The sequence below is a fragment of the Martes martes genome, assembly GCF_963455335.1.
Source record: "Martes martes genome assembly, chromosome: 14".
Taxonomy (NCBI): domain Eukaryota; kingdom Metazoa; phylum Chordata; class Mammalia; order Carnivora; family Mustelidae; genus Martes; species Martes martes.
In genome coordinates this window covers 84,448,675-84,462,099 of record NC_137902.1, presented here as the reverse complement: position 1 = coordinate 84,462,099, position 13,425 = coordinate 84,448,675, and the positions used below count along the sequence as shown (strand labels likewise).

At 51.7% G+C, this 13,425-nt stretch overlaps 1 protein-coding gene across 1 annotated transcript in view; it reads right to left on the bottom strand.

The window, feature by feature from the left end:
• The window catches only part of SLC35F3 (solute carrier family 35 member F3), a gene marked incomplete at both ends in the record, with an annotated part of 373,364 nt that extends 361,612 nt beyond the window's left edge, over nucleotides 1-11,752 (bottom strand). Inside the window, 2 exons of the mRNA XM_080823059.1 lie at nucleotides 11,098-11,327; nucleotides 11,700-11,752. Coding sequence (XP_080679185.1) covers nucleotides 11,098-11,327; nucleotides 11,700-11,752 — 283 coding nt within the window. The remainder of the gene's footprint in view (nucleotides 1-11,097; nucleotides 11,328-11,699) is intronic.
• Nucleotides 11,753-13,425: the final 1,673 nt, after the last annotated feature.

Genomic DNA, 13,425 nt, shown 5'->3' with positions numbered 1-13,425 from the left:
AAACGACTTTCCTGAGTTCTGGGAGCCATAGGAGCAGATTAATCACACCCGAGGAGAGGGTTGTGGGAACCCCCAAATTCTAGCCAGCGGGTCAGAAGCACACTAAGGACCTGGACTTGGGGACTGGGGGGGGACTGGGGTCTGAGGTGGGGGGAGTCTTACAGGATGGAGCCCGTGGGACCTGATGCTGTCCCCGTGTACGCAGCCTTAAAATCCAGAGAATCCATCAGATTCCCAGCTGGCACAGCAGAATGGGTTCGTGTGGAAAACCCTACACACCTCTTTGGTGACCAGAAACGTCAGACGTAAAGTCCTCTCCAGAGAGGACTGTGTGTAAAGCAAAGGGAAAAGACAGTGTGTCTCTTTTCTTTATACTGCGTTTCCCGCAAAGCAACACAGACACGTCTAGATAGGAAGTAAGGCAGGCCCAGGGCACCGCTGCAGGCTCTGAGACAAGACTTCCGAGCCGCTCCGAGAGAACTGTTACCTTGTCACCTCCCGGCTTCCTATCCCAGACGAGGTGGCCCAGGACCCTAGCGGCCTCAAACGCCGCCCTCTGCCTGCAGGAGCCACATCAACCAAAAAGCAGTAGAGAAATCTAGGAGCCCAGGCATCGATCCGAGGAACTCGGGGCCACCTGCTGACCACCAGGGAGCCTCAGTTCCGAAGACACGCAGCCTCCTGTCGGGGCTCAGACTCCACGTGCTCAGCATGAAGAAAAGGTGGGGCCAGAGAAAGAGGCGAGCAAGACGACAGGGGGACAGAAGGGAATGCAGTGTCCTCCAACCACCTGTGTCCTACATTTTAGCTCAACCCCATCCCTGAATCTTAGATTCATCCACACGAGGGGAAACGGCTCCAGGACCAGTCATGCAAGAAACCACTGGGCGGAACTCCGGATCCTCACCATCCTTGATGTTATGGCATAAAGTCATGGTCATGGTAACCGGGACACTTTCATTCTTACTACCATACAGAAGTAGAGCCGGCCTTTAGAAACATCACTCCCTTCACAGCTACAGGAATTCAAGAGTGCAAGGACTCTCAGGGTAGCCAGAGGAGGGAGAGGTACAGGACTTAGTTCTGTGGACCCGGGGATTTTTCTCCTATGGGCAACAGAGAAACCATATAGACAGAATGAGCAGCAGCACGGAAAGAAGATGCAGAGCCCGAAAGAGATCCCAACGCTTTCCAATTTCAGGCCACTGTTTTCCTGCTTGGCCCCTAGTCAGAAGAAAAAGAATGTCTCAGGTCTCAGGCTGGCTTTCTTTAGCACTGGAAAGAACCAGAACGCCTGCGGCATAAAACATTAGGGGAGAAATGTGCTGGGTTAGTGGCTTAATCTCATCAACCCAGTTAAAAAAAATCTTTGTTTGTTGCACGATTTCCCGAAAAGAGGGAGAAAAAGTGTTGAACCACTGGGATACATCAAATAAATGAATTAGAACTCTGATGACAGCAGCAGAGCCCGAGCTTCCGAAGGAATAGGAAAAGAAGTTGGTTGTGGCTCACTGCCCTGGTGCTGACTGTCTACAGTGCCCTACGATAAGATAATACGCGATATCACGTGTAGAGCTTAGTGCAAGGCTGCTCAATGCTGACCGCAAATACCTCCAGGTATTGAGTCAGGGAAACATCCGAAGACACACTTAGTGCATCTGTGAGATGGCCCCAAGACAAGGAAAGTATTACAAACTGGCATGTGTCTGTCTCATCCCCCGGCTATGGAATTTTCCAGAAATAGCGTAACCACACCATACACTTCTATTTCTGTTCGAAGTGAATATATTTGCTGCCCTTTAGAAGTAGTGAACTAGGGGTGCCTGGGTGGCCCAGTGGGTTAAAGCCTCTGCCTTCAGCTCAGGTCATGATTCCAGGGTCCTGGGATCGAGCCCCGCACGGGGCTCTCTGCTCAGCAGAGAGCCTACTTCCCCCTCTCTGCCTGCCTCACTGCCTACTTGTGATCTCTGTCTGTCAAATAAATAAATAAAAATCTTTAGAAGCAGTGAACTATTTGGTGTCTGACTGAATGAAAGGATGCATGACTGGGTGGTTTGGGGGTGGGGAGGGGGACAGGGGGAGAGAGAGCTACACATCCATGGTAGGTTCAACCGTTTGCTCTGTTTCCACAGCATTCACAAATAAACCCCTTCATGAGCAGCGTTTGGGCTTCCAGGCAGTAGTTTGTGGAAGCCTCTGTCTGGCCCCCTGGCTTCTCAAGAAGGAGTAAGACGGCAGGGGGGTCTAAATTGAAAGTGATCGTCCCTCACAGTGAGTGTCCTCAGAGCCCCCGCAGAGAACCACAAGATACAAGGCAGGTTACAGAGAGAATAAACGCCATTACACAGGCACCAGTACCAAGGCTTCTGAGTGTTTTCTAGAACAGTCTAATTATATCATTGTGTTCACATGTAACTTTGAAAACATACGCACTGCCTAAAATCAGATAAATACATAAATAGCTTTTGTATGTTCAATATTTCATAAAAGAAAATGCTGACTTAAAGTGAAAGAGTCTGGATGAACCCCTGAGATCTGGGGCTCTGGATTACAGCATTTAAATCGTCTCCAAACCTGACTCTTGAAAACAAAATGAACAGAGGTGGAGATTTCGAGCCCTTCCTAGGTACCGCATGCCAGCGTGATGCCTAGCTCCATGAATAGTGTTTCTTAAACTCCCACACCCGCGTGGCATGAGAATACTGCGGAAAACCCAAGTGTTTCACACCGAGCATCATAATCATGTTCATTTTTTAAGAAGCGGACATCTCTGGGGCGCCTGGGTGGCTCAGTGGGTTAAGCCTCTGCCTTCGGCTCAGGTCATGACCTCAGGGTCCTGGGATCGAGCCCCACATTGGGCTCTCTGCTCAGCAGGGAGCCTGCTTCCCTTCCTCTCTCTCTGCCTGCCTCTCTGCCTACTTGTGATCTCTCTCTGTCAAATAAATAAATGAAATCTTAAAAAAAAAAAAAAGAAGCGAGCATCTCAATGTACATTCATTGAATATGAGCAGACTCGATTTCTAAAGAGGAAACTAAGGAAGCAAAGTCCACAGTCATCAGGAAGCCTCTTTCTTCTGACCCTTTTCGATAGAACCTTGAGGACATACCCAGACTATTATCATACAACACTGTTAGGAAGTAGATGATGAAAAAGGATAAAAATAATTTCGTAATAGATTCCTATCTAGGCACATACAGGAGACGATACACAGCAGACTGACAGGTGGAAAATCTGAATGTCACAGAAAAGGTCTGTCAAAACTAGAAAAGTGTTCTGAGAGGGTCCGGGCATACTCTCCATCTCGGGAGTCCGGAACAGTCCCTGCCCTCCCACGCTGCGAGTCACCTCGGAGGAGCGATTTCTTCCCTAGAATTTCGAATGCTGTCACAAACTAAGGCTACCTCAAGCTGCGTAGGAGAAAAGTGTGTGCCCATGTCCAAGGCCACCACTCAAGGTCCCATCGCCATCCATAGCTGAAAGAACTTCCCAGTTCCTAATTGTGCAAGTTCCTTTCTAGGCTCTGCCGTAAGAGAAGGAAACAAAACTGGTCTGTTACTCTCCTGACCAATGCACACTCACCACTGAACTAAAAGACATCATGTAAAAAAATAAACAAACCGAAGACAAATCCCCTTCACCCCCTTCACACAGGATAAGTAAATACTTCATCCAGCTGGGGTTACTGAGTGTCTGCCTCTTTCTGAAGCTCGCCAGTGACGGAGGCTCCATAATCTTTTTTATCTCAGCAGTCAGGACGCGATTTCTTATTGCCAATGGAAAATTCTTTGGTATGTATATCCTTGTTTTGTCCTACATGGGCCTGTAGACGTGGTTCAGAAATACTAGTCAGACGGGCGTCTGCAGGTGCACAGAACAAAACCCAGCTTCTGCTCACTTAGCAGGAAGGGGCTGTGGCACTGCCAGTGGCCACTCCTGGAATCCGGAGGCCGAGCTCCATCACGACCTTGACCCAGGGGGCAAACAGCACCCAGCCTGGAGTCCTGAAGATCGCCACTGGTCCCTCTGGGTCGTTCTGCGCACCTGGCTGGTTCTTCTATGCAGAACAGCTTTCTCTGCCTCCCCATCCCCACGGAAGCCAGCAGAGCCCCTTTATAGCATCTCCTCCACTTGAAACGAGACCATAACCTCCTGATTTTAACGTCAAATTCCAGGAGGGAGATACTGGGTGAGTCAGCGTGTGTCAAGAGTCCATGCCAATCCAACCCATGGTGGCCAGGAGATGACGCAAGTCTGGCTGCTAGGAGCCCACCTACAGGATGTGGGGCCAGGCAGGGAAGGGCATCACGGTGAGCCGGGAGGACACCCCCAAAGGTTCTGGCTCCAATCGTTCTCATAAAGTCATGTCATAGGCCCATTTTACCTCTCCCTCCCCTGATACTTTATTCTTGCCTATAGATCATATTTCCAATCCCCCCTTGATCCATTTCTCTTCTTCCCTGGGCTCTGTTCATTTTTCCAGAGCATTTTTACCAGGAGCTTATTGAAACTCCACTAAACGCTCTGATACGCCGTTGGCAAATGTAAGCTGGAGGAGAGAGATTGCTTGTCACTGTTTGTAGCTGAGTCAAGGTGAAGACCCAGGACACTGAGCAAGGGGAGGCCCGTTTCTTGATGGAGAAAGGCAATCCGAAGGGCTCCGTGCAGGATAATTCTGGAAGACCCCACGGAAATGTAGATGCACATCAGCCGTGTGTGTGTGTGTGTGTGTGTGTGTGTGTGTGTACGTGCGCACACACATGAACTTTCACTGATACATGTAGTAAACATTTACTGCTTTGGGGGCCAGGGATGCTCCGTGACTGGGGGACAGAACCACCACATTCCTATGGGCCCAGAGCCAAGGACTGGAGATGCAGCCAGGAGCCCTGCCCTCGCCGGGCTCGCCGTCTGTCATTTCAGCCCCACACTTGAATCAGCTGTGACAACACGTGTGTGAAGTGACTGCACTGTGGAGCCCCTGGCAGGAACATCTTGCCAGATCTAGATGGTCCTGGAGGCTCCCTGGAAGAAGTGACACTTAGGCTGGGACCTAGGTGGGTGAGGGGACAGGCATCCGTGGCCCTGCTGATGACACACGTCAGACGGCCAGAGCGTAACACACTCGAGTCAGTTTCTGCTCACAGCCTTCACCTTCCGCATTCCCAAGCGGCCACAGTCCAGTCAGGCTGAGTCACCTTCTGGGAGTAGCGGGAGTAGCGGATGCACATTTCTGCACAGGTGCTAGTCATCTGCATGGAAGGCAAACCTCCCGCCACCCCCCCACCCTCCTGCGGCTTACTCTGCCCCCAGCTTCAGAGCCGCACTCCCCACGCACGGTGAGACAGGGCTCTCGAAGCACCCCCAAGCCCATCTTCACCGTATGTCGGCTCGCTTCGGGTTTCCCTCTCTCTCCCTCTGGCCTGGGAGACCCCAGCGTGAGGACTGCGTCACTACCCTCTAGACACTAGCAGAGTCCTCACACTAAGAGCTCAAAAAGTTTGCTGAATGAATAAATGAAAATGAAGGGTTATTTATAGATGCCAGATGCTCTATATACATTATTTCATTTACTCCTCGTGACAATCCTTGAAGAGTCATGACATTATCCCCCATTTTACAGATGAGAAAACAGAGGCTCCCCATGGTGAGTGACCTGCCAGCAGCGACAGGGTGACAAAGGGACAGGAACCCAGCCGCCCGAGACCCACTTCGTCGGCTTCTCCTGGCAACGTGAGACCCCAGAGGCTGCCCTGCCTGCACTCAGGGCTACGACTCCAACGAGCAGCCTTATTCGGCACCCGGGTAAAACCCTTCACAGAGGGGCACCTGGGTGGCTCAGTGGGTTAAAGCCTCTGCCTTCGGCCCAGGTCATGATCTCAGGGTCCTGGGATCGAGCCCCGCATCGGGCTCTCTGCTCCGTGGAGAGCCTGCTTTCTCCTCTCTCTCTGCCTGCCTCTCTGCCTACTTGTGGTCTCTGTCTGTCAAATAAATAAATTAATTAAAAAAAAAAAAAACCTTCACAGAGCTCAATGTTTCATCCACGGGTATATGAATTGTTTAACTCAACTAACCTGAATGTTTCCAGCTGCTTGAGGGAAGGACAAGTGTCCACCCCTGGTGTTTTAGATCAGGCGCCTTGTCAACAGAACCAGGGAGACTTCTGCAGAACAGTGAGAAATCTCCGGGCCCGGGCTCTGCTTCCCTGGAAGGCAGAACATGGCCCTCCACGACCAGAGGCAAAGGGTTTCTAACCCCTGTCCGTGATCTGAGCATACTGGGGAGCACTGCGCTTCCCTACAAGAGAACAGTTCTGCATTTAATTCTTTTGACTCTCTGAAAACCGTTTACTACCTAGTTAACACGTACTCACGTTCAGGAATAAAATGGACTCTGAGAGACGTAAGAAAGTGCAGTTTGTGCTCTCTGCTCACTCTGGCCCTCTGCCCCCTCCAACTTTTTTTCCTTTAAAAATCTTTTTGATCTAGTATTTCAATATGCCAAGGCCCAACCCAGAATAAACATTTACAACCGAATTATAAATCTCTTACAAGTGGGTCATTTTTGAATTGCTGACCTGACCTTTACTATTTTGGGAGGACCAAACAGAAGTTGCTCACCATGAATTATACCGTGAGCCACCATTCCGGCTCTCACTGGTAACGGCATCAGCAGCCTGTACTGGCAGTCTGGGCTGAAATGGCAGAGAGCAGAAGAAAGTTGCTCTTTCTCTACCAACTGCTGCCCCCGACCTCACACAAACCCTTTCTGATGCTTTTGACCTGGAAGATCCAAAAACATGAGACTGCTGTGTTACTGGGAGAGTTCCCTGGTGACCTCTTTCCCAGCTTGAACTAAAAAAACCTCACCCAGCTAGATGGATGGTTTTGCTCCGGAATTCCCGTGTTCCCAACCAAGGCTCAACTCGCCAACTACAGGCTAGATTGGACTAGACATGGGGGGGGGCGCTATTTGGGACTAACCCACCTCCTCTCTACAAATGACTTAAAACGAAACCCATCAGCATTGTTTAAAACAAAAACAAAAAAAAACACCTTTATCTGAACGGGCCAACACCATGTAATATTACTACATCTGCTCAAAAGATAGCTGTACCTCATTTTAAGCCATAAACACGACCACAAACACCCCCCAACACACACACCCAAAAGCTATTCCTAAAAAGTTTCTTTAGTTAGAAAAATGTTCAAGGGCCTGTTGTTTGAAGCCACCCATCAGGGAAACCTTCTGCGACGTACAGCCTCCCTGCTGACTGCAAACAGGGTGCCCATCTCCTAGATGCACGGATTTGTTGATATGGGCTTCCTGACAAAGGCACATCTGTGCACATCTGTGCAGTGAGCTTCCTCTCTCATCACTGATCTCTGTATTCTGGCATTTAGTAAGTGCTCCAAAAAAGTTTGCTAAATGACTAAATGAAAATAAGGAGTAAATGAAAATAAGCATTTATAAATGCTCCTTCATCCTGCCTGAGAGGCTCCATCTGGGATCTGCAAAGTTGTGACTTCAATCATCTCTGTGCCAGAACGCCACCGGTCCCCACCGTGTCAGGCCCAACTACCATCACACTGATGGCTTATCCCTGATCTCCGTTCCCCGCCCCTCCCTCAGTGGTGTCTACACCGGACAGCCGAGAGAGCAAGGGGGCTCTCTGATACAAGGTGGGAGGGGAAAGGAAGTCACTGAGAGGCTCTAGGCATGTTGTTTTGAATTCGAAAACACTTTCTACAGGCTCCTGATTTACAGTGATTGGGTACCGAGTCATGTCAGCTGGAACGACAACAGGCTCTTCCAGAAGGCTGTTGATTCGAGCCAGGCCCGTCATGAAACCCGAAGGAAGGGTCCAGGAGGAATGAAGACAGGAGGTCAGGAATCCATAAGGCAGGCCTTTTAGGTTAGCACGACGGGTCAACAGAAGAGTTCACCTGGAGCATACCCTTGGCGTTAGATTATGAGGGCTTCTTATCCAAAGGTACACTCCCGGGAGACACATGGCCATGTCTGGAAACCTTTTTGGCTGTCACACGGCGGGGGGGGTGAGGGGGTGGCAATGGAGTGCCAGAGGCCAGGGACACTGCTGAGCGCTCTACAATGCACAGGACAGCCCCCCACACTAAAGAATTATTCAGGACAAAATGTCAAGCATGCTGAGCTTGGGAAACCCTGGGCGAAACCAAAGCTTGCCATCAGGAATCCTGGCCTCGCCTACGGTCTGGAAAGCCAAGGATGCAGTTAGAATGGGAGAATGCGGAAGGAGGGAAGCCATTCCAAAAGGACAGGAAGGCACCAGAAGGAATCCAAGGACCCGAACCACTACAGAGGTCCAGTCAAAGGTTCTCTCCCGCTGAGGCCAGTGTCTCAGACCGTATGCACTCACTCACTCACTCACTCACTCACCAAACATTTACTGAGCGACTGCTGTGGACCACCTGCTCTCTGGGCTCTGGATATGCTCACAGCTAGGAACCCAGGGAACTCCTGAGAATCCTGCCCAAGAGGTTTGGTTCAGAAATACAGATGTGGAGCGTCCAGGACTTGAGCCCCTGGGGACCGGACCCTGACCCAGCCTACTTGCTTGTTTCTAGTTTAATTCTTAGCTGATCGCTCCACACATGCCATCCCATGAGACCCAGGGGGCTTTAGGAGTTTTTTTGGTTTTGTTTTTGTTTCTTTTCCCCCCCAACAATTCCTTACAGAAAGTCCCTTGTCTAGAGGGAAACTTGTTCCTCTCACTGACAGGAGAAAATACTGAGCAAAGGTCATGTCTGCACTATTGAAAGTTACCTCATTTAGCTTAGCCACCCAAAACAAAGACCAAAAATCAAGAGGATAAGAATGAATCCTTGCTTAGTTCAGTAATGTCTGCTGCTACAAAGGGAGCTCACCTACACCTCTCAAGTAGTCAGAAATCCTCACTGGGGACTCCTTCAGTGGGGACACAGACAAGCCACTGTGAAAGACGGCCGAAGGTGACCTACCAATGCCAAGGACATGGCGTGCAGCAGCCCACGGCCTGCTCCGCGTTTAGTTTGTAATCATCGTGTCTCCCGGCTTGCTCAGTACGATGATTAGCCGACAAACAGAAGAACTGATACCAACATATAGATAAGCCTTTTTATTCTTCCTTCTACTCTGATAGAAATAGCAAACAGCCAAAGGACTGCCCTAAGATGTCTTTGACTATATTAATAAAACATTAGCTTCTCTAAATTTAAACTTAAAATCTAATTAATTCATCAAAATGTCAGCTGTCACCTAAAGCATTTTAGAAAAAAGGAACTCCCCTTGGAATTAAGGCGAATCTTCACGGGAACAAAAAGACTGGTGTGAGCGGACGTTAGTCAATCCCAGTGATCGCTGCTGCCCTGTCTGTTAATATTATCCCTTCAGCGAAGCCTCAGAGAGAGGATATTTAAGAATCCACTGGTGGTACAAGAAACATGTTTTCCATAAGGCCTGTCCCCCGTCTTAATTATAAAGTGTGTTTGTACCGAGCACAGCCATCAGTGCTGTGGCTCCCTGCCTCCCCGCCAAGTCACGATCCCTAGTGAAAATTTCCACAAAGCACGTGGGGCCACATCACCAGTAAAACTAGTGACAGATCTCTGCGTGGCTTTGGGGACTAGAGGACTCCAGGAAGGCTCTGATTTACACGACTGTCTTTAGTTATTAAGAAAGCAGAGAACGGAACCAAGACATGGGAACCTTCTGCTAGAAATCCAGCAAGCGGAAACAGGACAGGTCTTATCTTCACATATAAGACAAATGGGTTTCCTATGGGTTTACGTTCCTTTTGCATTGTTTCATTCTACGCCCAGCATTCTGCTTGAAAGAGAACTTGGTCCCTTGTGTTCCTTCTGTCATCCAAAGCCAATTTAGCAGCTAGGATTTTAGCAGCAGAAGCTGGAGACTGGAGGAGGCACAGACAACCTTTTAAAGGTTTACAGAGTTAAACACAATCACCGCAGTCCCTTAAAAACAAGTAAGGGCATGAAAACAAAACATTAAAATCCCATATTTCTCCCTGCAAATAACTTAAAAGTAACCAGCTAACTGCCAGCACACTGCTGACCTCTGGCTTGGAATCAAGGGTTTTGGGAGAAAGTGAGACCTATTTTTAGAGCTCAATATGATTAATTTACAAAAGCCTGATTTTTTTTTTCCTAAGGACCAATAAAGTATGTTCCAATTTCAAGCAACAAAGAGGAAAAACATATCTCAAGATCATTAAGCTGTTAGTCTTTATCACAAATGAAATGAAGCAGGACTCATTTCTTAACTGGGATGGTAAAGGGCAACGTTTTTGCTATGCCAAATGACAGTGATGGGGCCACTAATTACAGTTTAGAGTTATAGGTATCCGGAGCTGGTCGTGGCTGACGTCTCCCTTCCTACCCAGAGGAAGAAATGCCCACCAAATCAGTCTTGCCCGCACAGGTACTATCTGTACGACTGATCACAGCTTTGCCAAAGCCATCAGCTGGGGCCCACTGGCAAAGAAAAGTTTCAGCTGCTCCACCTGGCACCAACCCTCTTTCTCTCGGGGACCAAATGCCAGTATCTAGAATGATCCAGATTAACCTCTACACAGAGGGCAGATAGAGAAAGGAGCAAAAGGAGCCGAGGAGTTTAAAGTCAAGGCCCCGGAATCTTCCAGCATCACCAGGGCCCAGGAGACCAAGGGAAGAGTTAAAATTCCAGGCCCACGAGGTCTGCAGTCGGTCCCTGAGCCAGCTGCACCCGGACCCGGGCGAGTAACACTTTCGAATCCGCAGGGAAAGCACACGGCGCAGGGTACACTGGGTTTCCAATCTGTCTCCCCACTGCGACACCTCAAGAGCGAGGGGGTGAGCACAGAGAAGCGCGTGTGGGAAGGGGAGGGGGTGTAAGAGAACGGATCAGAAATTCCCAAAGGTCCCGGAGAACTCCGTCTCCCGGTTTCTCCTGAAAGTTGCGAAGTGGGACTGTATCTGCGGGCAGGGGGGCGGCTGGTCGCGTCGCGGCCATCGCTCCCCAGCTGCCAGGGACAAGGGCAGGGGAGACGGACCGGCGGACGCGGGGGTGCGGGGGGGTCTTACTTTTGTAGCTCGCTGCCCAGGGCTGGTAGCCATAGTAGCCTGTGATGCGCAGGATCCGCTCCTCGATGGACGTGAGCCCCACGGGCCCGCTACTGAGGTCCTCCACCGAGCGCGACCATTTCAGGTCCTCCTTGATAGCCTCGTCCACCACCAGGTACTTGAGCTGCCGGAGCTGGGGGCTGATGTCGGACAGTCTCCGGGGGCTGACGTCCGGTGACCTCCTCATGCCACTGAGGCCGCGCGCGGGCAGAAGGGCGGGGAGGGAGAGAAGGAGGGGGATGCAGGTGAGGGGCAGGTCCGAGGGCGAGCAAGGGCGCAGCAGGGGCAGGTGCCGCCGCAGGGCCGCGCGGGTCCCCGACCGCTCGCCCGCCCCCCCCACCAACGGCCCCGGCAACCTGGGCGTCGGGTCCCGTCTCCCTCGCCCGGTCTCGGGCGCTCGGGGCAGCGCAGATAGGGGCGAGCGGCGACGGAGAGGACGCCCGAAACTTCCCGAGCAGCTCCGCCGCGCGCCGCCCCTACCCGAGCCCCAGGCTGCCCGGCGTCGCGGCTGCCGAGGGCCGCCCCCCGCGCCCCCGCGCCCCTCGAGCCCGGGCGCTACTCACACGGCGATGCTCTTGCTCCTGGGTGCGCCGCCGGGAAACTCTCGGATCCCCATGGGCACCGGCAGCGTGGGGCCGGGAGCTCCCAGACTTGAAGGCGGAGGGGCCGCGCCGGCCGGAGCCGCCCGCAGCCGCGGCCCGGGGAAGTGGGCGCGCTGCCCGCCGAGGGTCCGCCCGGCGCCGGCCGCCCCGTGCCTCCCGTGCGCGCCCGCGCCCGCCGTCCCCCCGCGCCTCCGCGGCGTGCGGCGCGACACGGGCGCGGCGGCTCACCCGGCTCCGGCCGGTCCGCGGCGCTCGCTGCAGGCAGCCGGCGGCCGGGGCGGGGCGGGCCCGGGCCCCTCGCCTGTCGCCGTCCCCCAGCACAGGGCGGGCGCGGGAGCCGCGGCCCCCGGGAGAGAGCGCCGGCAGCTGCGTGCGCTCTCGAGGCACCGGGGCGGCGGGGGGAGCGCGGCCGGGGAGCGCGGCCGCCAGGCGGGGGCGCTGCTGCCCCCTCCCCGCCGCCCGGCTGTGCCCGGGGCTCGGAACCGGCTTCCGCGCGGCGAGCCGGGGCGTTTGGGGCGCGCCCCCCCGGGACTCGGGTCACTGCGCCCCCGGTTCCGTGGTTCGGTTCACTCCCGTCACTGTCTCTCCAGCTCCTTCTCCTCCTCCTCAAACAACAGCAAAACTCCTTGGAAAGACGGAAACCTGGTTCCGTAGTCGCCAGAACCGGGCTCGGAACGCGGGTAATTAAACAGCGTTTCCCGGGCGAAGCCAAGCCCCAGGTGGGGCAACTTACCACGCGGTGGGGAAGCGCATCAGGCCCGGCCCTCAGAGAGCTTGCCTTCGCCTTGATGACGCAATGACCGAATCAGGTCCGTCTCCCTGGGCTTCCGTTTCAGCCTCTCCGCTCTCCCGTCCGCAAGCCTTTCTCTCTGGGCGCCTCGTCCGTTCTCATACTCTCCTTTTTCTGTTACAGCAAACAACATGGGTCCATTGAGGCAAATTGAGAAAATACAGAAACGTGTAAAGGAAATACTCGTTATCCAGCCAAAGGTGACTACCTTGAATTGTAAGTGTATTCCTTCCCACTCTTTCCCCCCGTGTAAAATGCGTTTCACAAAACCAGGATCCAGTTGTACACGCTAACTGTACAATGTTTTACATTCAAATTATATTGTGTCTCAGCAAACTAGGAATAGAAGGGAACTTCCCTAAAGTAGACGACATCTACAGAAACTGACAGCTAACATCGCATTTCACGGAAAGAAACTTACTTGCTAAGATCAAGAGCAAGGAGGATTTCTTCGCACCACTCCTTTTCAGAATGGACTGCAAGTCCTAGCTAATGCAACTCGTAAGAAAAGGAAATGAAAAAGTCTACCTTTGGGGAAGGAGGAGATAAAACTGTCTTTGTTCACAGGTGACATGATCATCTATGTAGAAAACTTCAAGCAACCCACCAAAAATTAACCTGGCACAAATATGGATGATATAAGATTAATGTACAAAAGTCAATCAACTTCCTATATACCAGCAATGAACAACTGGAATTTGATATTTAAAACATAAATATAAATATATAAATATAAATATAAAAAAACACCTTAGCACACGGAAAAAGTGAAATACTTAGGCATCAATACAATGTGTTCAAGATCTATTTGAGGAAAATTGCAAAGCTCTGATGAAAGAAATCAAAGAAGACCTAAATGCAAAATATCCCATGTTCATTGGTAAGAATACTCAATAT